Source organism: Bos javanicus, chromosome 4, assembly GCF_032452875.1.
Source record: "Bos javanicus breed banteng chromosome 4, ARS-OSU_banteng_1.0, whole genome shotgun sequence".
Lineage (NCBI taxonomy): Eukaryota > Metazoa > Chordata > Mammalia > Artiodactyla > Bovidae > Bos > Bos javanicus.
Window position 1 is genome coordinate 23165235 of NC_083871.1, and position 27437 is coordinate 23192671.

The 27437-nt window shown below is 35.0% G+C and overlaps 1 protein-coding gene across 7 annotated transcripts in view; it reads right to left on the minus strand.

Moving 5' to 3' along the window:
- The window catches only part of DGKB (diacylglycerol kinase beta), an 869212-nt gene that overhangs the window by 198108 nt on the left and 643667 nt on the right, over positions 1-27437 (minus strand). For all 7 annotated transcript variants that reach the window (XM_061413599.1, XM_061413603.1, XM_061413600.1 and 4 more), the window contains 2 exons: positions 19332-19422; positions 8857-9052 (listed from right to left, as the gene is read on the minus strand). In XM_061413599.1, the coding sequence (XP_061269583.1) occupies positions 8857-9052; positions 19332-19422 (287 nt within the window). The remainder of the gene's footprint in view (positions 1-8856; positions 9053-19331; positions 19423-27437) is intronic.

Below are 27437 nucleotides of genomic sequence, written 5' to 3' on the forward strand. Positions count from 1 at the left end.
TCCCTTTTCCCTTGCATCAATTGCCAAATCACATATTTTTCAAAACGCAACCATTACTAAAACCTCATTTTTTTTTCAAATTTCCTAGATTTGTTAGGTGAAAGCAAATGGCCCCTTGTTCTACAATTCCTATCTACCTGTTCTTTGGATTTTCTTCATTTTCCTAATTTCAATTTGTTTTCAGGAATAAACCTTTAATTTCAATGATATCATTAATATGTATAAGAAAACACCACATTTCTGTTTAAATGATAACTTATACTGTATTATGTCCAAAATAATTTTGTAGCCTTACTGATTTCACTATAATAAATTCAAGATTTGTACTGCATGTCAGATTTTATTTCTATAATTATACTGTCTGTCAGATTTTGAAACTTTGACTATTGAACATGGGGTATAGGGCAATAATCCTAGTCACAAAATGGTATTTCATATAGCTCCATAATAAATAAAATAATTTTCTAAAGATTGATATTTTAAGTTTTTATAGTGTCATGACAAACAGGACTTTCATAAATACTTCTTCAATATATGCATGATTTTATAGGACAGCTAGGGAAGTTATGACCAACCTAGACAGCATATTAAAAAACAGAGACGTTACTTTGCCAACAAAGGTCCATCTAGTCAAAGCTATGGTTTTTCCAGTAGTCATGCATGAATGTGAGAGTTGGATTATAAAGAAAGCTGAGCGCCAAAGAATTGTTGCTTTTGAACTGTGGTGTTGGAGAAGACTCTTGAGAGTCCCTTGGACTGCAAGGAGATCCAACCAGTCCATCCTAAAGGAGATCAATCATGAATATTCATTGGAAGGACTGATGTTGAAACTGAAACTCCAATACTTTGGCCACCCGATGCGAAGAACTGACTCATTTGAAAAGACCCTGATGCTGGGAAAGATTGAAGGTGAGAGGAGAAGGGGACAGTAGGAGATGGCACAGGATGAGATGGCTGGATAGCATCACCGACTTGATGGACATGAGTTTGAGTAGACTCTAGGAGTTGGTGATGGACAGGGAGGCCTGGAGTGTTGCAGTCCATGGGGTCACAAAGAGTCGGACACAACTGAGCAACTGAACTGAACTGAAAGGCCAAATATAAGAGCAGATGATCTTATATTTTGAAAATATATTTTTATACATAAGAAATGTTTTGTATTTTATAACTTCTTTTTATAGTTGTTTATAAATTTTAAATTCATGCCTTTTGTAAAAAATAAAACTAAAAAAAGGAGAGAGACCTATCACATTAATATATCCAGGCCTATGATGTAATTTTCAAATGGCAAACAGAAATTTTGATATTTAGATGGCTTTATTAAGTACTTGCTATTACTTGCATTATCCATTGCTAGAAATTTTCAAAGGAGGCAGTTTAAAAACATACAATTAGAAACTCAACTTGAGACATCTCCTTAAAGGTTACTAGACAGCAAATGTGTGGATTTATCTATTTTAAACTAATGAAATTGTCATGGTATTGGTATACGCATATATCTCTGTAAAATGCAACATCTCAAATGCCATGATCTTTTTTCAGCAATTTTAACATCGAGGTATAATAATGCAACATGAAATCCTTTTTTTGCTTCTAAATGTAATTGATTTAATCACTGAATTTAAATGCCTGGAAATTGTTCTACTTGCTGGTGTTTGAATGCCAAATTCATCATCTACAGTTCTAAAATGAATGTTGCAGTTATATTTAGACAACTTAAAAAAAATGCCTTCTAAATTACCCTACATAACCCATAGAAATGTCTATAAAATGTATAATGCATGACAAATGTCCATTTTTATCAAATTTCAGGTGTGGGTTAGTTGCTCAGTCGTGTCCAACTCTTTGCAACCCTATGGACTGTAGCCCGCCAGGCTCGTCTATCCATGGGATTCTCCAGGCAAGAATACTGGAGTGAGTTGCCATTCCCTTCTCCAAAGTTACAAAAGGTAATTGTAACTTTTACAAGGAGTAGGAAGCGTTCGATTCTTATTATTTAAATATCCTTTGTGCAGTTTTCTAGGCAAAACAGTAACAGCACACATAGGTTAATCCCAACTCTTCGAGAACTCACAATCCCCATTTTAATGATAAAGACCTTGAAGCCAATAACCTTATTTATTTTCAGAAACAAAATTCAACTTTAGCCAAGCTGTCACAGATCTCAACTCATTTGTTTTCTTCAATAAGTTCGGCTTGGACTGACCTTTTTTTCCTTTCTACTTCTTCAGAGTTTTCAAAAAAATAGATAAAGTCATTTGATATAGAGAGTCCATGACAGTTAATCACATACACAGTTTTACCCTCTAGCTCCTAAAAAGAATGAGGGTTTTAGTCTCCCCAGTACAGAGTACAGACATCAAATAAGGTGGGGTAGGGGTATGTGCAGTGTAAGCTTATTTGGGGGGAACTTATACATAGTAAATTTCATACGAGATAATGAAGAATAAAAAAATATGTTTACACTAAGTATACAAAAGTGGGGTTATGCAAATAAAATAAAGTGCTGGAATCTGTAATATTAGCCTTCATGAAGTTTTCTACACTTTAGTCTTTCTGGTCCCACCATCAGTTTTTTCCATATCCACATACTTCCTCTATTATTTTTTAGTTTTGGCTCAGTGGTAAAGAATCCGCCTCTAACACTAGAGCCGCAGAAGACGTGGGTTCAAACCCTGGGCCAGGAAGATGCCCTGGAGGAAGTCACGGCAACCCACTGCAGTATTCTTGCCTGGAGAATCCCATGGACAGAGGAGCCTGGCAGGTTACAGTCCAGAGGGTTGCAAAGAGTTGGACGTTACTGAAGCAACTTAGCACAGCACTATTTTAATTAAATGAACTTATTTCAAAAATGAAATTATTTAAAATTACAAATTAAGAAAAAAGTACCCCTTACCAAAAAGAAAACAGCAGCCACTGTACATATAAAAACTATCACACTTTAAAATATTCATCTGAGTACAGCTCAGTTTTCCTTCAGTGGAGTATATGCTACCCTGAGAAATTTGGCCCAAAGAAAAGAATTAGCATTGGCAAATGGGAATGAAAACATTGAAGATTTTATTGACAATATCGTACGTTAATTAGCTTTTAAAATAAACTTTTCTATCTGTATCCATATCTGGGGTAGACAGTCACCTAGTTAATGAGGTTTCAAGCAGGAAGTCCAGCTGCTCCTGACAGTACCTCCCTTAGCTTTTGGCAAATGTTTGAAATTCTACGGCTTGAATGTAATTACTTTTGCTCACTGGTTTTCAAACTTTTTAAAGCAGTCAACCTTTTTTTTTTTTTTAAATGAAGCAGTATTTTTAAGACCAGTAAATTAAAAATAAAATTAGAATTTTATGTCTGCAAATATATTTCAGAGGTTCAAATTGCTAACACCTGTGATATAGTCACTCTATGGGAATAATGGAGTTATTATGAGGAGGGCAGCTGCAGCGTTATAGGCAGCCTATTTTTTATTGATTTCTGGAGTTCTTTTGTTGTTGTTGTATGACGTCGTATGATATTCTGATCAAGCTGCTGCTGCTGCTAAGTCACTTCAGTCATGTCCGACTCCGTACGACCCCATAGATGGCAGCTCACCAGGCTCCCCCGTCCCTGGGATTCTCCAGGCAAGAACACTGGAGTGGGTTGCCATTTCCTTCTCCAGTGCATGAAAGTGAAAAGTGAAAGTGAAGTCGCTCTGTTGTGTCCGACACTCAGCGACCCCATGGACTGCAGCCCACCAGGCTCCTCCGTCCATGGGATTTTCCAGACAAAAGTACTGGAATGGGGTGCCATTGCCTTCTCCAATCCTGATCAAGACAGATACGTAATTGTAAATGACATGAACTTTGTACCTCTCACTTGACAGTCTTGCACCATTCTGCATTCCTTACTGGAAAATGGTATAGTTAGACTTTTATCTTCAAAGCTTAAAACCATTAGAATATGTAAAAACTGCTTACATTACTTGAGAGGTCCTTGATGTTAAAAAATAATTTTTACAAGTATCCTTTTAGTATAGTTTTTCAACTTTGTCAATAAAATTTACTTGCTGCATGCTTCAGATGTTAACTCAAAGTTTCAATTAGTCAAATTTGTCTTATTTCTACACATTATCTGAAACTGTTTCAGTTTCATCGTTGTCTCTTTAGCAGAAGTTGTGAGCATGTTTGTATCATAAATCTCTGTTAAAACTCCATTGTAGTACAAACTTCTTATTTGGCGGAGACAGTTAACTAATGCAATTTCCTATAACGCAAAAACTTTTCCAAGTGACTTCCATTTTCATTAAAAGTATTAATTACATTATTATCACCACCTTGTTTTCATTTCCTTTGATTGTTAAGCTCTGTTTATTGCTTGTGCCAAGCAAAAGTACCTGAGCTTGCTGGCCTTTTAGTTGTGATTCACATACACTGTGGTGGTAATGTACCCATTTGTACAATTTTCCTCATTAAATATACAATGATGTATATTAAAATGACCATTGCACAGCTAGAACTTTCCAATTAATGTCACATTTATCTATTTACTCATTTAGACATGTATATGTTTACAAACATGTGTGTAGAAAGAAATAACCATCATGTTCTCCATCTATCTACAGATCAATCCAGCCACTGGGAAGAGGAGGTGGAACAGGAGGAAGAAAGGAAGCTGCTTTGTGTAGTAACACAATTTGATGATTTAAGAATAGTCAATATGACAAAATGTTTCTATAGAATGCACTTTACAGGGTTTTGTTATAGGTTTTCTGCTGTTGTTTCAAAATATGACAGAAATGAATTATAAACAAGAACTACAGTTATAGCTCAATGGAACACAGTATGAAAAATAATGGTTTAGCTGAAGGCCTTTGCTTCTCTTAAAATGCAAATACCTCTACATTCATGGGCAGTCATTTATATATTAATGTGAAGGAATTTATTAGATATCTTTCTGATGCTCGGATTTAATGCAGAAGAAGTGGAGAAGAATATTTACTTAGCAACTGAAAGAAATGGGAAAGACTATTAAGGCTAAGGGCACTGAATATCAAATTTAATGATTTCACAAATTTGCTTAAAGACCATGCTGTCAATATATGATACACACATTTGTATTTCCTAAAGAAGTAAAAGAAAGCAGACAACAAAAATAAAACAAAAAGACCAATGCACAAAGAAAATGTCTGAATTAGATAAATGTACAAAAATGTTTCAGAATTGCATCCAACTGTTCTAGAATATTTTACTAGAACAATAATATAATTAAATTAATTACTTATAATTTTGATCAACTCGAATTAAATCAACCATAAAGTTTCCAACAAGTGAATTTATTAAGTGAAGATACTCTGATCTGATACTCTCAGTGTCTTCAAAGATTGCAAGCAAATAAATTGTGTAGGAGTTGCAGATCATGTAGGGCAAAGTATAAATGAGTATGTCATGCTCCAAACCTGATCTTGTACCTTATATTTATGACATTAAAAAATTAAAACAAACTTGCAAATTTTTTTCTTAATTTAAATCTTTCCACTAAAGAATTAAACATTCTTTATTTCAAGAATCAAGTTAGATATGCTCTCCCACCTCCCAACCACCAAAACTTCCTAAAGTTTATGGCAACAAACTTACATTTTAATACAGCAAAAATTTAGTTTAAACTTCAAATCTTTTACAGAGCCATATCAGAAAGTTGCTAGTTAATATTTAAAGAAGTGCATCTTAAAAAGAAGACATTTAAATTATTAACCTATTTAATTTATTTAATTCTATCTTTCTAAGAGTGAAATTATTAATTTGAACCTAGGTTAAATAAGAAAACTTGTTGGACTAGAATTATATTCTCTGTATTTCATTCTACAGACAATACCTGTTCTTTTATGTAAATTTGAAAATACAGTTAGATTTAAAATACTGATTGACCTTTAATACTATTTATTATTTTGGCATCAAGAAATTGAAAACAAGATCAAATGATAGAAACAATTACCATTTCAAAGAGGGATACATGCAGATATTTTAAGTAGTAAGTTTCTTTCATTGCTGATAATTAAGTATAACATTTAAGAATTGATAGAATGAATGTGAAATCAAAACTTAGAAACATTTTGAGATATTCTTAACTATTCTGTTGTGAAACATATCAAAATGAAAAAATCTTGATAAAATTAATAAAAGAAAAGACTGGTTAATATAGAAATCTTTACAAAAATATTCAGCTGATAAGGTAATTTTAAGCATTAACCTGCTCTAGTATTCTTGCATGGAAAATTCCACAGACAGAGGAACCTGGTGGGCTACAGTCCATGGAGTCATGAACAGTTGGACATGACTGAGTGACTGAGCAAGCATACTGATCTTGAAGTAAAATTAATCCAAACTTACAAGCACATTTGGTACAGAGAGTAGAAAAACAGTTTAGCCAAATCCATTATAAAGCATGCTTTTGTACTAATACAACTTTTGAAAACTCTGATTTCTGATGTTTTTCCTGATCTTTGTACGCCCTGGTGGCTCAGATGGTAAAGCGTCTGCCTACAATGTGGGAGACCTGGGTTCAATCCCTGTGTCAGGAGATCTCCTGGAGAAGGAAATGGCAACCCACTCCAGTATTCTTGCCTGGGAAATCCCATCGACGGAGGAGCCTGGTAGGTTACAGTCCATGGGGTTGCAAAGAGTCATATACAACTGAGCAACTTCACTCACTTGTACTGAGAAAAATGCATCCTTAAGTCACAAACTCTGTAGTTTCTCACTTCTTTCTTTCCCAAGATTATGGAAACTTGAAACCAACAGTTTCATAGTACAAAGCAAGAAGATAGGATGGGAAGAGAGACCTTTTTCTAGAGTTATAGGCACTGACAGTCTATACTTCTGGCTGATCTGTCTGTTCTTCACACCAAATGTGTATTCCTCAGCATACCAAGGGGAATGAATGAGGTCATGAGTGTGTGCTAAGTCACTTTAGTTGTGTCTGACTCTTTGCAACCACATGGACTATAGCCCACCACGTTCCTCTACCCATGGATTTTCCAGGCAAGAATCCTGGAGTCGGTTGCCATTCCTACTCCAGGGGATCTTCCTGACCCAGGGATCAATCCATGACTCTTATGTCCCCTGCATTGATAGGCACGTTCATTACCACTAGCGCCACCTGGGATGCTAGATCCATAGTGAGTCTACAGACACTTATCCTGGTGGAGCACAGCCATGAATTTTACAAACTTTAACAACATCTCATTGGGTAAACATAGTTGGCAGCTGAGCACTGAGAATCAATTCAGATACACACCTGAAATATCTACATACAAAGGACATGCCAAGTATTAACATATAGCGATCAAACAGAAAAAATAAATGTAGAAATTATTACATACATATTATATATATACACACACACATATATATATAACTTCTTTTTTAACTCTGTGGATTATATTATTATATGTTCTCATTGCTTCCCTAGGGATAGAAGCAGAGATTTTTAGGTTTTGTCTTAGTATGGTTCTTGAACTAATTTTTTAACTTAGAAATTTTTTAGAAATCTTTTTAGAAATCTACATTATTAGTGTCAACAACTCCTAGAAATAAATAGTTATACCTAATTCCCCTCATTTTAAAATTCATATAGCACAAATTGATTCATTTTTTTCTATGTATCTCTCCAAAAACCATTTTTCTCCATGTTTTCATGCAGTTATATTAATTCTGAATATAAAGCTTTTTAATTAATTTGGTACACACTTTCTTGCATTAAATTCCACAACTCTATAAGATTTGTCTTTTTAGGATCGCCAATGCATTTAATAGGCATAAAAACTTTCTGTTATTGGCAGGTTGTAATAAACACTTTCAAGAGGATACTTAATTGCTTCCTCGTCAGTTTTTTTCCACCTTCATGGTCACCAAATTCCACATTACAGAAGTCTCTACTGAAACTTGAATCAGATACCTGAAGACACCAAAACATGAAGCTATTTCCCACCAGCATCAAGCTGATCAACCATGCTCACATTTTATTTCTTTATTTAAAAAAACAAATTTTTATTTACTTTATTTATCCCATAAGTTTGTAACCACTTCCCATTTTGTCTTTGCTACACACGGCTGGGCCAATATGTTTTCTTGGCCATCTGAATGCCATCAGTGGTTTTAGGTAGATTCTAGAAGGCTAAAAAAATAGTATGGATACATAAACTGGGACATGATCAATTATTAGAATACCACCAATTTGGTGTCTATGTAAAATCTATCAACAAGAATTAGTTGTCATGTCCCAAGGTGAACTCTATTTCAGTGGAACTGAAAATTAATCCATCACTATTGCACCCTATTTGTTAGCCCTTTACCTTTTGTTTTCCAGGCATTCCAAGTTTTACTAAATTTCTGGAAAAATAGAAGCAGATAATCCAAACTGACCATGGGATATTTAAACATGCCATTATATATGATGTTTATGACAACAGCTTCATGTAAGAAAGCCAAGAATAAAACTTGCAACACACCTCAGGAAAAGTGTTAATCTAGGCCCTGGTTATAGCAACTCAAACATCTTAACCAAGATGATCACATTCTAGAATTTAATGTATAATACATCCTATATTATAATCTACTAAAAACTCACATACATTTTACTTCCTGTGTAAAGAACTATATCCAGAAAAGGAGAATAAAGAGAAAAAGTCCATGAAAAAATAGACAGTTACATGACTTTTAGAATCTATTATGATATAACAATCTCACTTGTGTATCTAATATCATTAAAAATATAACCACATAAATATACAGGCTATAGGGAAATGGAAAACTCTTTAATTTTAGAGTAGCCTTCAAGAGCTGATTATTAAGCCACTTAACAATTAAATGTTAGAAAACTTACCTTGACTTGCAAACTTCAACTCTTTGGCATCTATGAGCGTGGTCCTTTTGTCAGACCCTTTTTTCTCTATTCGGCGATGGCTTCGTCTTTTCTTAGACTCTCCCCAAAGATTGGACCCTCCATGCATGCTGGGTATATTCAAAATAGCAATTCCTTCCAGAGAGATGTTTATTAAATCAATCTGTACTCCATCACACTGATCAGAAAGATGAAAAGAACAGAAACAATATGATTTCATCTTTTGCATTTTCTCATCTTTCGGTAAGAATTTTTAAATCTATAATCTTATCCTTTCTAAATTAATCTTTATAAAAGATAAAGCAGTCAATAACATTTACCAGGTATCATGAATAGTCTTTAAAAATGATCAAATTAAGTCATTGACATATCTTTGTTTACAGAACACCTTTGGAAGGCACACTTTAGTGTCTGCACATATAATGAGCTGCAGATTTCCAATGCATTACAGAGGTTGACTCTGTTAAGCTTGGTGACATTTCAGACTGAAATTGTAATGACTGCTTCCTATTTAGAACACACTCCAGGGTTTTATTGGGGAAAAATTAAGAAACAGAATTCATAATTCAGGGTCTCATTTTTGGGGAGCAGAGAAAGAAGTGGCTTAAAGACTTTCGAAAAGAGAAGGTAATTCAAAGAGAGATGAATTACACTCAAGTGGCCAAGGATATTTCCCTGGACTAGATTAAGTCCCAAGCACAGTGTCAAAGGCAGAGAGATGCACAGCTATTTAGATGAGTGTGGAGGAGCAGAGAGGCTGAGCAAAGGAAATGCCAAGATCAGCCTCAGTAAAAGGAATTCCCATCCTATCATTACTAGGAACTGCGGTAACAAAAGACTGAAAAATGAAACCAGTTAGTCCAGCCAGATTTTTTGTTTGCTGGGTGATAAGACATCCTTCACCCTTCTGACTGTGCAAAATAGGAAACATTCTACCAGACAACGCTATTCAGAATGGTCACTGTTTATTTTTCAAATTTTCTATACATTTCCACTGATGGATATGGGTGGAAAGTGACAAGGCATACTGTATTTTTAAAGTATTATTATTTATTCATTTGCTTTGGGTTTTCTAAAACGATCATTGGAGTAGTTTATAAATATATCCCAGATATTCCTCTGCCATTTTTAGTTAGAAGTTAATATGAGCAGATTAACTTGCTTTACCAGTAAGTAACCCTATGCTTTACAAGTAAATATTGTTAGGAATATGAACTTCACATATTAAAGTATAGCTTCAGTGGGATTGTTTATTTGCTGTGTTTTTATTACAGAAAAAACTGTGGACATAATTTCATCATTTTCTTTCAAATAGTAATCATTGATTTTTGAACTCAGAAGAGATAATCTGCCACCAAAATTATAAAAACAACAAAAGTTAATTGTAAAAAACAATGAAAAAAACCACAAACCTCTCTTCTCCCACATTTTCCTGATCATACTGAATCTAACACTGTATCTTGTTCACTAAGATATAAAAACTGTGAAATAAAGCAACACATCTTGAGCCTACTTGGAGGAGCTAGAAACAAATTCTAGAGACGGTGCCAAGTTTTCATTCAATTTGTTTCAACGAGGGTGAAACCAAGATCTGGGTGATGCTTTTCTTTTCCGCCTTAGAAACAACTGATTTTTTCCCTCTTCTTTTCATATATTAAATTAAGACGATTTCTTTTTACTAAAGAATTCTGCTCATGTGTACACTCACTTACTGCTATATATTCTAGATAAACAGATATTAATTTCATAATTAAAAGTAATCTTGTGTAAATACCCTGCAGGCCTCCATGAATCAAACACATACTGTGTGTCAGGCCCCCCACCGTCTTCAAGTGGAATGTACTGGCTGGATAATTAGATAGTACATATTTTTTAACCTTATTTGCATGCATATTATATCTTTTGCACACTGACAAGCAGCAGTAACAACAAAAGTCAGATTACCACAGGGAATTCCCACAAAGAAGTCTTCATTCCTTATAATTTGCAGCCTAAATTAAAATAATTTGATCTTTGACAAGGATGAAATGTCAAGCAGAAGGGGGTCCTCTACAAGCCACGGCCTGTGGCTTCTGAAATCTGCCTAATTTATGTCAGTCACTTCTTAATACATATTTAAGTATTACACGAAAAAGATGATAAATATGCAATCTGACACCTTTGGTATTTCCCTGCTGTTAATTTATAAAGGTCTGGCTTCCCCCAAACTGACTAAAATCATTTAAATAACAGAAGAATTGTGAAATAAGCTGGAGTTGGGGCCTGGCTTCCATTTTCACTCAATATTGAACACAGCAGGCAGTACGCTAAGACAATTATTTGACTAGGCCTCCGAACCCCACTGTGACAAGTTACTTTCAGAATTAGTGAAGGAGCATTCCTTTGTTCATCTGCAGAAAAGGAGAGCATGCTGCAAATAGGTTTTTTTGTTTGCTTTTAATTGAACTCAGGGAATCACATGTGACAACTTAAAAACATCAGTGTAGACTATTATTCATGTTTTCACTCTCCATAGTCTTGTCACGTGTAGGTTTAAGGAAATAGTAAGCAGCTCTCTGAAAACTCGAAAAACTCCTTAAGAAATCCCAAAGAAGAAGGACCGATGAAGAACACTGAGGTTCCTATGAAAACTGGACAATGTTCTTACATAAATGCCTATTTATTAATAATTTGTTTCCACTAGTTTTTGACCACAGGCTACCTTCGTCTGTTGGCTTTAACACTGTGTTGATTAGTCTGGAAATTTCCAGAGCTGGTTCTGATGGAGACCAGGAGTTGTGGCATACCAGTTTGAGTGCATGGAAATAAAAGCTGAAGTGAAGGCTATGAAATATAAACAAGTTATAATACTGTGTCAGATAATATTTTCATCCACTTGGAAGATTTATGATTTTTAAAAAGGTAGCTACAGAGGAAAAGAATTTAAAAGCTAACAGCCTCAGTGAGTCAATAAATCCTGAATATTTTTATTATGTTGAAGAAAGGTTATTAACATATAGTACTCTAGGAGCCATTTGCAGAGTGCAAGGTTGTCAGGCCACTGTCCACTCATTTCAGTTTTGAAATGGAAGATCTTATTCTAGAGACAAATTTACCAAAAAGAAAAGAAAATGGTTTACATTTTTCTTCAAATATATTTTAATCCTAGATTATAAATATACCATGCACCATACTACACAGAAGTGTTAAAGACAAATTTTTATATGTGATTTTAGTGTTTGAGATTCAGTTAATGAGCATTCAAAACTTGTGAAGAACTTTGAAGAGCAATAAATGTGCACAACAAATCTGATGAGATATGATTAATGATAAACTGTAAATATTTTTTCATAGTGACTTTAATTCTATGCCCAGGTCAGATAAAATTATTCATAATTTTACTTACTAAAATGTAAAACATTGCTTTGTTCACTGTTTAAAATGGCATGGTGTAAAATGACTTAAATAAACCTGATTTTTAAAAGAGTTTCTGCAAACTTATAGGTAATTCATAGCACAGAATTACGTTTTACAGAAAACCACAGCAGCAAATCTACAAGTTAAAACAGACACATACACATAAGTGGCTCAACGGGACTTCTGATATTTAAAGGCTGTGTACTCTGTATTTCACCAGTGATTAAGCTCCATGTTTTTTGAAATGCATTTTAAAAGTATTATCCACAAAACACACTGTAATATAGGGACTCAGAATGCCTTTTAGGCAATTGTAGTATTAGCTGGTAATCTGGTAATGGTGATAAAAGTGCTGATTACAGATAATCGCATAGTTTTTTTTTTTTTTTTTACAGTGGAATGGGAGACAGCAGGCAAAGGAGAGGAAGATGGAAGCACACCGCATACCTGGAAACAGGAATATTGAGAAACTGGTACCATGCCTGCACATACACAGCTGCTGAGCATGCTGAGAATAACAACAGTGCTTTGGGTTCAAGATATCAAGCACTAGCCATAAGTATTAGCAGAAAGCCACTTTAATTTTACATGTTTCTCTTTTTAGGAGATTCTGTGAAAGTCAGAAATTATAGTTGGGATATTAAGTTTCTCACTAAAAGCTATTAAAAATAACTTCAGGTAAATATAGAAATTTCACCTGTTGCTTACCTTTTACCTGTCTCATTTTTTCCTCACCTCCTCAGTAAGAAAATATAAAATATATTTATCTTAATGAAATGGTAACACTGTCTGACCCCCCCCCACACCAAATTTCTTATTTTTTCCTGGAATAAGGAGGTATTTTTTTGTTTGTTTGTTTTGGACTTAATGAATTCAATTTTTGTTTCCTATGATCATCTTGGTTGAGGTCCACATCTTACAGTTTCCCTTCATTTTTGCTTCTAGAACTGCATTTCCCAAAAAAAAAAAAAAATCAAAAACAACACCTGTGTAACTTTAGAAGCGAGGGAAGATCTTTTGACTATTCTTATCAGTTATGTGTACACACACATACATACACACACATGTGCACACATATAGAAAGAGGGCAAGGAGATACTTTTGGAGGTGATGAGATGTTAATGGCTTTGATTATGATAATTCCACAGTATTTCTTTTCTCCAAACTCATCAAGTTGTCTACATTAAATATGTATAGCTTTATATACGTCATCTATGCCTCATTCAGGGTTTAAGAAAGAATATTCATCCGCAAGTTTTATTTCTCCCACTCCAAGATAGTCTTTTGCAGGGGGAAGGCTGGGCTCAGGTTCTCTAAGTACATGCTGACATATGATCCAGGATGATTTTGATATATGGGGCATAGACAAAGCTGTGAAAACCTGCCTTGCTGCTGCTGCTGTTGCTGCTGCTAAGTCGCTTCAGTCGTGTCCGACTCTGTGCGACCCCATAGACGGCAGCCCAGCAGGCTCCCCTGTCCCTGGGATTCTCCAGGCAAGAACACTGGAGTGGGGTGCCATTTCCTTCTCCAGAAAATCTGCCTTACTACTGCCTTTATAATTTTGCTTTCTGGGTTACTGGTCAATCAGAATCTTGTCTTTCTAATTCTGCTAATTAACTTTGTGTCCCTGACACACTTCTTGCAATTTGTTAATTCTTGAACTCATTTAGGTTTTATGGAAATGTCTAAGTTTTATGTCTTAATCATTAAGACAAAGCTCAGGGTTGGAGGATGGAAGTTTTGGCCTTAAAATAACATCCTCCCAAGTCTCACCAAATACCAAAAGACTGAAATACTTTGGAGAATGGGGCATTTTATTCTCTCATGAACTTTGCCGGTACAAAGAGTAAATTAAAAATTCATGAACTTCGTAAGATTCAATCCCAGTTGACGACATGAGAGTGTTAGGTACATATCCATGCTCCAGATAGTTTAGTATAAATGTTGCTTTTAATATATTACCTTGTAAATTTAAATTATTAATTTAATTTTTAAATTTCTTTATGTTTTGTTATGAAGTTAGAAGATAAGAAACTCTTCAAGTTAAAAATTTCACCTTTGTTAAATCTCTTTCACTGTATTTGGGCAAACTCCAAGAGACAGTGAGGGATAGGGAAGCCTGGCATGCTACAGTCCACTGGGGTGCAGAGTCAGACACGACTTAGTGACTGAACAACAAAAATATGTGTGTGTGTGTGTGTGTATTCATTCTCCAACTGATTTGTTTTCTTAGATTTAAATATTTTGGCAGCAAGCAATACAATTCTTTTTTTAAATTATGAAAAAAATGCTCATATGTCTCTGCGGTAGAGAAACAATAGAATCTCTTTAAATGAAAGGATTTGGGGGAAGACTAAATCAGGCAATGGATGTGCATTGCTTAGCACCAAGCATGAGGTATATTTAATAATTGATAAATCTTAATATTATTATTATCAACTATTATTGTTCAGTCAGTCGTGTCCGACTCTGCAACCCCATGGACTGCAGCACACCCTATTACCCCTTGATATTAACATTACTCCAAATATTCACCTTCTTTGGGGAAAAAAAGAGCTTCCTAAATAAAAGAGAGATGTGAAATAAAGGGTCACACAGCAAATGGTTTGTTTTGAAGAAGCTGTCATTAAAATATATATCTATTACTTGAGGTACTCTTGTACTGAAGTGCTTTTATTCTGTTATATATTTTCAAACCATAGTTGGTATAATTTTAGGCCAAACAGGAAGCGAGAGCAAGCAGAATCAAATTTCCAAATTGCTGTTTTTATTATATTTAATTAGGAAGTAACCTTGAGGGTACAAAGGCGTATATTCTGCTAATATGATAGGCTGGATTCATTAAAAAGTGAGTAGAGAAGCAGATTTTACATCACCATCCATACACACAAACACACACACAAACCAAGTTTTAGAAGTAAGATAAATGCATACAAATCATAACAGTATTTCAAGATATACAACAATAGAATGAGGAGTGCACAGCGCTGGCTCTGACTTAATAAATGCTACCGTGGTGGTGGCTAGAATAAGGCAGTAAATGTAGAGCTGGGAAGCCAGACTTGGAGGACATGTAGAAACACGAACCTAAAGAGTTCTCAAGATGTAAAGCTTGGTGGAACAAAATCACTGAATCTTATCACTTGTAATGTTAAAATCAATGTTTTCCATACTTATTTTCATCACATGTCTTTTGCTATATGATATAAACTCTTCCTTGAACATTTTTCACTTTGTGACTAGCATATTACTGTATGATAGATTGATGTGTTTTCTTTTTGGAAATTAAGACTTTACTTTTTAGAGCAATTTAAGGTTCATGGCAAAATTGAGGGGAAGGTACAGATATTTCCTGTATACTTCTGTTTCTACAAGTGCATAGCTCCTCCCACTATCATCATCCCCTATTCGAGTGGTACATTTGTTACAATTGATGAACCTACCTCAACACTTCATAACCACCTAAAGTTTACAGTTTCCATTTGGATTCACTCTTGGTATAAATTCTATGGCTTTGAAAAAATGTATAATGACATGTAGTCACCATCATTATATCACATAGAGTATTTTTATTGCCCTAAAAACTTCTGTGCTTTGCCTGTTCCTCCCTCCCTCCTCCTTAATTGGCAATTGGAGATCAGCCCTGGGATTTCTTTGGAAGGAATGATGCTAAAGCTGAAACTCCAGTACTTTGGCCACCTCATGCAAAGAGTTGACTCATTGGAAAAGACTCTGATGCTGGGAGGGATTGGGGGCAGGAGGAGAAGGGGACAACAGAGGATGAGATGGCTGGATGGCATCACTGACTCGATGGACGTGAGTCTGGGTGAACTCCGGGAGATGGTGATCGACAGGGAGGCCTGGTGTGCTGCGATTTATAGGGTCGCAAAGGGTCGGACACGACTGAGCTACTGATCTGATCTGATCTGATCTTTTACTGTCTTCATAGTTTTTTCCAGAATATCATATGCATTATACAGCATATAGCTTTTTCACCATGACTTCTTTCACTTAGGAAGATGCATTTATGTTTCCTTCATGTCTTTTCAGTTTGGTAGCTTTTCAGCCCTGAATAATATTCTATTGTCTGGATATACCGCAACTTATTTTTCTGTTCATCTGCTAAAGGACCTCTTATTTGCCTCCAAGTTCTGACAATTATTAAATAAGTTGTTATTAACATCCACAGGCATGTTTTTGTGTGTACATATGTTTTCAGCTCCTCTGGGTAAGTACTAAAGAGTAGGATTCCTGGATCATGTGGTAAGGGCATGTTTAGCTTTGTAAGAAACTTCCAAACTCTCTTCCAAAGTGGCTATACCACTTTGCATTCCCACTAGAAATTATTTAGACCCCCTATTGCTCCATATCCTCACCAGCTTTTGGTTTTAGCAATATCCTAATAGCTGTAGAGCAGTATTTCATTATTGTTTTAATTTGCATTTTCCTTATGAAATATGATGTGGAGTGTCATTTCACCTGCTCATTTGTCTTCTGTGTATCTCCTTGGGTGAGGTATCAGTTAAAGTCTTTGGCCCAGTTTTCAATAGGGTGGTTTATTTTATTATTGTTGAATTGTAGGGGTTCTCTGTATGTTTTGAATATACAAAGTTCTTTATCAAATATGTCTTTTGCAAATATTATTTCTTAGTCTGTGACTTGTTTTCTCATTCTCCTGACACTGTCTTTCAAAAACCAGAAGTGTTTCATTTCAATGAAATCTGGCTTATCAATTCTTTCTTTCTTGTTTTGTGCCTTTGGTGTTATATCTAAAAGGCATCATTATATCCAATGCCATTTAGATTCCCTCCTATGTTATCTTCAAGCTTTAGAATTTTGCGTTTTACATTTAGCTCTGTGATCCATTTTCAGTGATTTTTATTAAAGGTGAAGGCCTGTTAAGAGGGTTTTTTTGTGTTTTTTTTTTTTTTTGCCTGTGATTTCCAGTCATCTCAGCACTATTTATTTAAAAACTTTCTCTTCTCCATTGTATTGGCTTCCCTCATTTGTCAAAGAACAGGTGATTATATTTATGGGAATATACTTCTGGGTTCTACAATCTGTTTCCTTGCTTTGTCTGTTCTTTCACCAACATACACTGTTTTGATTATTTTCTAGTAAGTCTTAAAGACAGATAATGTCAGTGCTCCAACTTTGTTCTCCTTCAATTCTGTTTTGGCTATTCGGGTCTTTTGACTCTCCAGATAAATTTTAGCATCAGTTTGCTGATATTCACAGAATAATGTGCTGGAATGTGGGGATTGCATTAAATCTTTAGTTCAAGTTGAGAAGAACTGACATCACTACCACAGTGAGTTTACCTAACCATGAGCATGAAGTATCTCTCTCAGGTAGTTTTGTTCTTCAATCTATGTTCAGTCTATGTTCAATCTATGTTCAGTGGTAGGCGAAGATAAAGAGAAGTGAAAGAGGTTTCACAGTATTTACCCTATGTTACCCCACTCCAGTACTCTTGCCTGGAAAGTCCCATGGACGGAGGAGCCTGGTGGGCTGCAGTCCATGGGGTTGCTAAGAGTCGGACACGACTGAGCGACTTCACTTTCGCTTTTCACTTTCATGCATTGGAGAAGGAAATGGCAACCCACTCCAGTGTTCTTGCCTGAAGAATCCCAGGGACGGGGGAGCCTGGTGGGCTGCCGTCTATGGGGTCACACAGAGTCAGACACGACTGAAGACTTAGCAGGAGCAGCAGCAGCAACCAAAAGCCACACTTCAATTTTTTCTTTTTCATTTTTGCCTTTTGCTACAGATTTTCTTTAAACAACAGTTTTTGAGGGCAGAAATACTTAAGATCTACTATATAATGAATTTTTAAAAATTTATATGCACATATAGCTATATAAGTATATATATATATAACATATATACACATTTATCATCACAAATACCAATCACAGAAAGTCCATGTTGAGCCCAAATCCTTGACCTTTTGTGAAAATAATCCTTTTCAGGATTATGAGCTGATTCAGTCATGAAGGGCCTTTCCCGTACCATGACAATCCATTCTACCTGTAATACTTTGATTTATTTATCAATCATGACGAAGAAAAAGTCCGAAGAGATATAGTCTGAATTAGTACCACTTTTGCTGTTATTATTATTAACAGTAAATTAGAAAGCTGAGATAATGAAGAACCTAGCCAGATGATCATATTTCTCTGTGGTCCCTAACTGCTTTTGTCTACCAAACTTATTACCTGAAAAGTTGCCACTAAAGATTTAGGTCTCAGCTGACAAGTTGTTTCTTTTTAAAATGAAAAGTGTTAAAGCCAATATTTCTCAATTCACATAAGCTAGTCATTAGGCATCCTTGTTTCATGATTCTGTTCATTTGTCTTTACTACTTATCAAAATTTAACTTTTCCTTTTTCTTTAACCCCTAAAATCCTCTAAATAAATCTAAGTCATTTTCTATTATAGCTTGTCTCCAAATTTTTAGTCCTACAATGTATTTAATTTTGATAGACATACTTGCTCCAAACCTTTTTAAAGTCTATCTTTTCTTGCTATCTTCACTCTCTTTCTTGACTTTTTCACTTTCTACAAATGTAATGGGGAATGGCAACCTCAGGAACTGAGAAAACCTAGCTAATGAATGGGTATGGGGAATGGAAAAGTATATTTTTTAACCTTTATTCATGAAAGTAAGTACAATTTTAGTGAACTGTATTTTTAAAAGTTATATGATATTGAGACCTAAAAATAATATGTTTTTTCCATGTATTCTGCAACTTTTTTCTTTCCCTTCAAGTACTTTCTTTTATCTTACAGCTTTCTGTCCATACAGTATCCAGTGATATCTACAGTTATTTCCACCTCTCAATTATTTTATGCTGTATTAAACAATGCATACTCACACTTAGCTTTTCATTAGTATTTCAGATAGTGCTAGATTTTCAATAAGTGACAGAAATGACATTTTAGAATACTGGGTAAAGCTATGTGGATTGCTAAAATTCTAACTTCTTCCATGGGCTATCACAACAAATTAATACACTCAAGCCATTTCATAGAATTATAAAGAGAATTCATTTTCTTACTTCTATTTCTACAGATTCATGTAGCTTCTTGCAGGTGGCTGAGAAAGTTTCAGATGTGCCAAACTCAAAATACCAAAATTTGTTCTTCATTCTGAAAAAGGAAAGGAAGAAGCGGCTTAGGCAATTATTAATAACAAAAGGTATTTTTAAAAATTGAGTAGACCTGTCTTGTATTATGAGTGATTGAAAAGGTGTGAGGACATGTACCATCTGTTATGTAAAAAATGCTCACATAATTTTCAAAGTTTAAGTGCTATTGTCAAATTATGTGATTGTCCTGGAGGGGATTATAGGGATGTGTTGATCTATAATAGTGGTTGCTCAGATTTTAAAATATGGTTTTAGTGCTTATGATTTGTAGCTAGTTCTTAGACAACTTGATTTGAGACCAGCCACTGTGTAACCATAAAGAGAAAGAGAAAAAAAAAAAAGCATAGACTTTTCATGAGATCTTTTTTTTTTCCTTTTTCAAGAAACCGAACTGAAATATGCTCAATTTTTCTAGATGGCTATGCATTGACTAGAAATTACCATGATTGGAAAGCATATTAAACAGAAAAAAAATAGTTATCCACAGGGTAAAATTCAGCATTTTTTAGATAACTATCAATTATCATTTAAAGATACTGTCCTCTGTTACATGAATGGCAGTGGGAAATTATGATACAGCCTGATAGAACTAAAGAAGTAATAACAATATTTTATCAGCAAACAAAGTTGTGAAGAAAATATAGTTTTAAATTAGTACAGTATTTAATCTGGAATTAAGATATTCAAAATTTATTTTCTCCCAGAAATCAGTGACCATATCTTGGTTTCTTTGTACAGGTAATTAAATTAATGATCATTTAAAGTAATTGTACAAAGGATGACTAGATTTTTATGTAATCTTGTACTGGATCTAAAAATTAATTTTCACAAAAAGCTGCAGTTTTTAATTATACATAGTCTAACATACTGTCATGCCCTCAGTTAGAAGAAAATACAGGTAAAATGAGATATATGTTTTCACACATGAAGGTAAAACAAAAGAAAATTTTTATAATGATATTCAAATGTCTCTACAACAGCAAATTATTTTTTTCTTTATAAACACTGACATGTGATTTTCACATTAGAATGTAAAGCATTTCAACAATTAACAAAGACACTTGGCAGGGACCTTACTATTTAATGCAAATACTATTACTTGTTATAAAAAATGACATGGAGTACTTATTGTTATGCTGTGTTGTATAGAGTTCTCTGATATGAAATATGAATTATAAAAATAATCTTATCTACCTAGACACATCCAATAATATTTAATTTCCTACAAGGTTTATTTGCTTACAAAACTTTCACTTGCCTTCTTGCACTAATCACCATATTAAGGCCGATAATCTAAAAATCAAAGGTAAGTTTCAGAGGATTCTAGCACTATGAATTATCATTCTTTTTCTCGAGACTGTCTTCCTTGCATATGGCCTGATTTCATATGTCTGAGTAGATAGAAATAGATGATAACTAGTTAGAAAAAACAATGACAAACATTTAACAGTAAGACCTGTGGGTCTAGGCCTACATGTATGTTTATGTTAAATTAATGAAAACAGTCTACTTTATAGAATAAATGTAGTTTTACAATTTTATACATTGGTTGAAGTTTAGGAAAATTAAAAATATTTTCCTATTAATGCACCATTATCATAAAAAGATACCATTCAATAAACTGATAGGAAGATATTGTTCAGTATCAAATAGTATCTAGACAATCTTTGAATATTATTTAGTATATATTTTATGCTGCTTCTATTTGGAATTGTCTTTCTACATTCAAAAAGTTTTCTAATAATACTTTTCTGTTGATGTTTTATCCAGACCTTCCTGGATTCATTTATTCATCACTCATGCAATCAACTTTCAGTGAGAACATTCACTTCTATATTCTGTGTTTATCCTAAAGATACAACTATGAACATGATTATCTTCGTCTCTAAGGAGCTCAGGATGTTAAAGGTTATGGGCATATAAAATAATTAAAAAGCGAATCCTCTAAATTAAATATGACTGAAATATTGTGAAGAAACACTTTGGTGAATCTCCTGCTTTTACCTCCAGGGTCCAAAAAGCTTTAGAAGAGAAGGTGGCATCATAATGGATAAGCAGAAGACAAACAGGAGGAAAGGGAGACAAGTTCTGGAGCAGATTGTTAAGAGTTCAGTGTGACCTGGGGGGTAGGGATGGGAGGAGGGAGGGATGCTCAAGAAGAAGGGGATATATATACACTCATGACTGATTCCCAGTGTGGTATGGCAGAAACCCAACACAACATTGTAAAGCAATTACCCTCCAAATTAAAAAAAAAACAAAAACAAAAACGTGCAGAATGACTTAAAGAGATTCCTAAGCGTGGGCTAACTAGGCGTATGCCAAGTTAAGGGGTTTAGACTTGATATGACAGATTTACAGGATGCTATAGAAGTCTGTTAGCACTGGAGGGATGTGGCCAGTCTTGTTATATGGATAAAATAAAACTCACAGAAATGAATAACTGAGTGGCAATGTCGAACTGTTAGTGCTATGGACAGAAATGTGGTAACTGGAATAGCACAGGTGAAAAATAACCAAGGGGCAAGGAAAATGGGAGAAGAGGCTCAGTTTAAGAGACATAAATTCAGGTGCATCAATACGAACTGGTAGTATTAGATAACACTAATTTCTGCCATACCTGGGTTATCTCTGGGGGTATATGTGGGGATATCAAAGTATTACTCCAGGAAAAAAGAGGGGGGCTATGAGTTCATGAGTCTACATTTTGACAGGTTTGGTGATATTTTCAAACTTCACTGTATTGAAGTTTGAAAATTATATACATGACTTCAAATTGCATGTAAATGATTACTCCCAACTTTTTTTCCCAAAGTTCTTCATAGCTTAACCGGGATGATGAGGAGATTGTATAAGCTAACCAAGATATACTTACTTTAGCAAACACATCACAAGAAACAGAAATTCTGAGAATTTACATTCAGGCTTTATTCACCATATTAGTTAGCATTACTGCTCATGTGCAAAAGCTGCTTTAAATTCTCCATTATTACAACCATTTTATGTTTCACTTAGATAAATATATGGAGGCAATAAAAAGCACATAGGATCAGATTCCACATGACAAATTAAAAGTTGTTAAATTTTATTTTTTCCCACCAAACTAGTTTTTAGGTTGTAGAAATGCAAAAAGCACATTTAAGCATGTATGCTATTTATTTTTATCACTCACATTAGAAAATGATCCAAATAATTCAAACTCAAATTTGTCAGAGGAAACATATAGCTTTGGATTTGAAGAACAAGGTAACAGGACATTTAACCCCCTATGAAATGTTCACACCACAGTCAAATTTATTGTATCCTTAGACAAGTTTCGTGATTACAGGTATGATGACATAAGTCCTCCAAAAAAAAAACAGTTATTCATACTATTATAATTTTAAGCTGTTAATATATTAAATCCTATTTCAATGAATTTAATTGTAGGTCTACAGCCTTCAGTTTAATATTTAAAGTGCTTGGCTACCAGATGTTCAGGTAAAAATGAAATTGACATTCATTTGCCAGGCATTTATTTTTCTTGCTACCAGTAATTTTGCTTCTTTTACACACTCTCAGGAAAATGTGAACTATCAGAGATATTGCTCAGAAAGACAATTATTCTTGTCACAATGAAATGTAGGTAATATTTAGTTCCACAAGTTTTGTTCAAATAGGCATTTTAATTTCTAGCAATATATTTAACCTTAGAACTTGTCTTCCTGGTTTACAATTTTTTTAAAAACTTTTGTCTGCTAAGTAATGATAATGTAGCAAACATAAAACAAAACAAGCAAAACATGAACTGCCAGTGCAATTCCCAAAAAAGAATACCAAAGAACCTAATTAGATATGAAGTTCACTTTAGCAAAGATACAACATAAAAAGGGTGAAATTGCTTCATTTACCTTACTGTAGCAAACTTGAAAGTCATAAACACAGAAAAAGTTTTAATTCAGTCAAATTACTCTTAAATATCATTTTTTTTCTTTCACAGGTGTGCTTTTTTTTTTTTCATGTATTTAGTGGTGATGTAGGAGATACTGGAAGTCCATTTATATATGTGTAAAACTGAATAGACACCTGAATCCATTCTCAGACATCCGTAGCTAAGGGATTATATCTATACTATCTGAATAACATGCTCATCAGATAAAATAAAATTCTGACCTTTGCTTTTCAAATGAAAGCAAAAACATGAAGCCCTCAGTAGCTTAGTCAAAATGGATTTTAAATGAATATTTTTTTACTCATTAAGCATGCTTCAAAAACCTCATTTATATTAGCTTGCTTTCATTTTTGCCCTGTTATCCTGTTATGTAAGCATTTCAAAGTCATTTCAAAACTTGTTTTAAAATTATTTTCCATGGAGAACAATGCTTCTGACATTTCAATAACTTTATTTTAATAATAAAAATTCAGTCTCACAATTTGATGGAATACTCTAGAAACAGGAATTTTGAATTTGGCTAACAATGTTGGTGATGAGAGATGTGGCACTGTTGACTTATAGCAATAGGGTAAGTGTTGAAAGTGGTACACTATGTCATAAAACTCAGATCAGGTTTGGTTTTCACTGCCAAGAGACGTTACAACAAACACAAGTAATAGGGTTACTCTTTCATTCCCAAACGAGGTGAGGTGTTACTCTTAATATGATTATATCTTATAAAAAGAACTACATTTCATTGAAACCCTCAAATCTATGCTTTTTTTTTTTTTAAATAGGAAGTTATACTCTCTCATAGCAAAAGAATAATGATGGTAATACCAGTTCATAAGGAAGAAACATGGCTGTAATGACTACAGTGGAGTCACTTTATATTCATATGGAAGACAGCAAACTTTCCTCATATTTGCAAACAACAGGTAGAGATACATTTTTTGAAATGACATATAAAAATGCTTGTATCTAATGTGCATCCTTAAGGCACACTTGTTAAGCCCTCAGGAGACAATGAAACATGCTACAGAAACTTCAGACAGAATCATAAAACATTCTAACTTAGTATGTAAAAACAAAAGAGATGGGTAGTCTAAAAATGCAATTTTTAACCTGAATTACTTGTATAAGATTAAAGTTGCTCATATGTAAGGTGAAAGCTGCTCTCAAAGATTGAATATTTTAGTCTGTTTTAATTCTCTGGAAGAAAGAAAAAGAATATGTGGTTATATAAGACTACTTTTATATAAGAGGACTTTCTTCCTTAACAGAAAACAATTATTTCTTTCCTAATGTTCTTTCTCCTGCTTTTTGATTCCCTGGTAGCTCAGTTGGTAAAGAATCCACCTGCAATGCCAGAGACCCCAGTTCAAATCCTGGGTGAGGAACAGCTACCCATTCCAGTATTCTGGCCTGGAGAATTCCATGGACAGAGGAGCCTGGCAGGCTATAGTCCATGGGGACGCAGAGTCAGACACGACTAAGCAATCTGCACTAGAAAGAATTAGGAGTGTTAGAATGGAAAAGTATAAAAGCAGTACGATGAAAGTGAGAGAGGACAGTGAAAAAGTTGGCTTAAAGCTCAACATTCAGAAAACGAAGGTCATGGCATCTGGTCCCATCACTTCATGGCAAATAGATGGGGAAACAGTGGAAACAGTGTCAGACTTTATTTTTCTGGGCTCCAAAATCACTGCAGATGGTGACTGCAGCCATGAAATTAAAAGACGCTTACACCTTGGAAGGAAAGTTATGACCAACCTAGATAGCATATTCAAAAGCAGAGACATTCATTACTTTGCCAACAAAGGTCCGTGTAGTCAAGGCTATGGTTTTTCCAGTAGTCATGTATGGATGTGAGAGTTGGACTGTGAAGAAAGCTGAGTGCTGAAGAATTGATGCTTTTGAACTGTGGTGTTGGAGAAGACTCTTGAGAGTCCCTTGGACTGCAAGGAGGTCCAACCAGTCCATCCTAAAGGAGATCAGTCCTGGATACTCACTGGAAGGACTGATGCTGAAGCTGAAACTCCAATACATTGCCACCTCATGCGAAGAGTTGACTCATTGGAAAAGACTCTGATGCTGGGAGGGATTGGGGGCAGGAGGAGAAGGGAATGACAGAGGATGAGATGGCTGGATGGCATCACCGACTCGATGGATGTGAGTTTGAGTGAACTCCGGGAGTTGGTGATGGACAGGGAGACCTGGTGTGCTGCGATTTATAGGGTCGCAAAGAGTCAGACACGACTGAGTGACTGAACTGAACTGAATGTCATATTACAGAATCTAAAATTCTAAAATCCAAAATCTAAAAATCTAAAATCTATATATAAATACATAGTAAGACCTCAAAGAACAAGGATAATTAATAATTAAATCAAATGTGTCTAAACGGGTGTTTAAGATGTTTAGAACTTAGTATTTTTTAAGAGCAACTAGATCTCTATTATTAAAATAAGTATTTCATAATCATAAAATGTTCTTAAAGAAAATTGTTAGGGAGATTAAATGAATCTGTGATAGTAATATTTGTATTGTCATTCAGCATGGCACTGTCACAGGTGAACCCAAAGAGGTTTAAAGTCACTCACCCAACCTAATATGGGAAGCAGCAAAATCTAACTCAGAAATTCTACCTTTTTTCTCATACTGCCTCTTATTAAATATAATAATGAATGCAGCATCACATGAAACCTTTTTCTAAGCCATTAGGGAAATGTTCAGAGAAGGCAATGGCACCCCACTCCAGTATTCTTGACTGGAAAATCCCATGGACGGAGGAGCCTGGTAGGCTGCAGTCCATGGGGTTGCTAGGAGTCCGACATAACTGAGCAACTTTACTTTCACTTTTCACTTTCACTTTTCACTTTCATGCATTGGAGAAGGAAATGGCAACCCACTCCAGTGTTCTTGCCTGGAGAATCCCAGGGACGGGGGAGCCTGGTGGGCTGCCGTCTCTGGGGTTGCACAGAGTCAGCCACGACTGAAGTGACTTAGCAGCAGCCGGGAAATGTTAGAGGTCAGATGGGTGATCATCACTAAATGACTTTTTTGTTCATATTTCTATTTTAAAAGTATTTTTAACTCCCCTTTCTTGAAATGAGTCAATTAAAGGTGACAATGTAATCTAGAGCAGACCAATGGGACCTGAGAGATGTTCCATTCTAAAAAAGAGACATGTAGAATGTGAAAGCAAGGCTCATTCTTTCTCAGATGGTAAAAAATCTGCCCACAATGTTCGAGACCTGGGTTTGATCCCTGAGTCAGGAAGATCCCTTGGAGGAGGGCATGGCAACCCACTCCAGTATTCTTGCCTGGAGAATCCCACGGACAGAGGAGCCTGGTGGGCTACAGTCCATGGGGTTGCAGTCTATTACTGGCTCTCCACTCATGTGAGATTGGTAAATAAGCTCATTAGTTACTTCATATATTCTGTTACTTGTAGCCAAAAGCACACTGACAGCACTGTCCATTATAGTTCAAAAGAGAATTTTCACAATATTATTACCAGTGAGATATTTGGAAAACCCCAAAGAGATATATATTTGGATATATATTTGTTATACAATACAATTTTTCTAGATGTGAAATTTTGTGGTAACTGAATTAAGGGAGTTAAGGTAGTGAATTCGGAGAAGGCAAGGCCACCCCACTCCAGTACTGTTGCCTGGAAAACCACATGGATGGAGGAGCCTGGTAGGCTGCAGTCCATGGGGTCGAGAAGAGTCTGGCACGACTGAGCGACTTCACTTTCACTTTTCACTTTCATGCATTGGAGAAGGAAATGGCAACCCACTCCAGCGTTCTTGCCTGGAGAGTCCCAGGGACGGGGGAGCCTAGTGGGCTGCCGTCTATGGGGTCACACAGAGTTGGACACGACTGAAGTGACTTAGCAGCAGCAGCAGCAGATAGTGAATTTCTGTTTAGCATAATTCCCTGTGCTTATCTTGTGACTAGATATGCAAATATCCCTGAAAAGCTATCACCTTAAATTTTAAGGAATGATTTCTATGTTTATATACTTGAAATAACCTCAGGGAAAAAGTCACAAACCACCCCTTTCTGAAGTGTTCCTAATTTGCAACTAATAC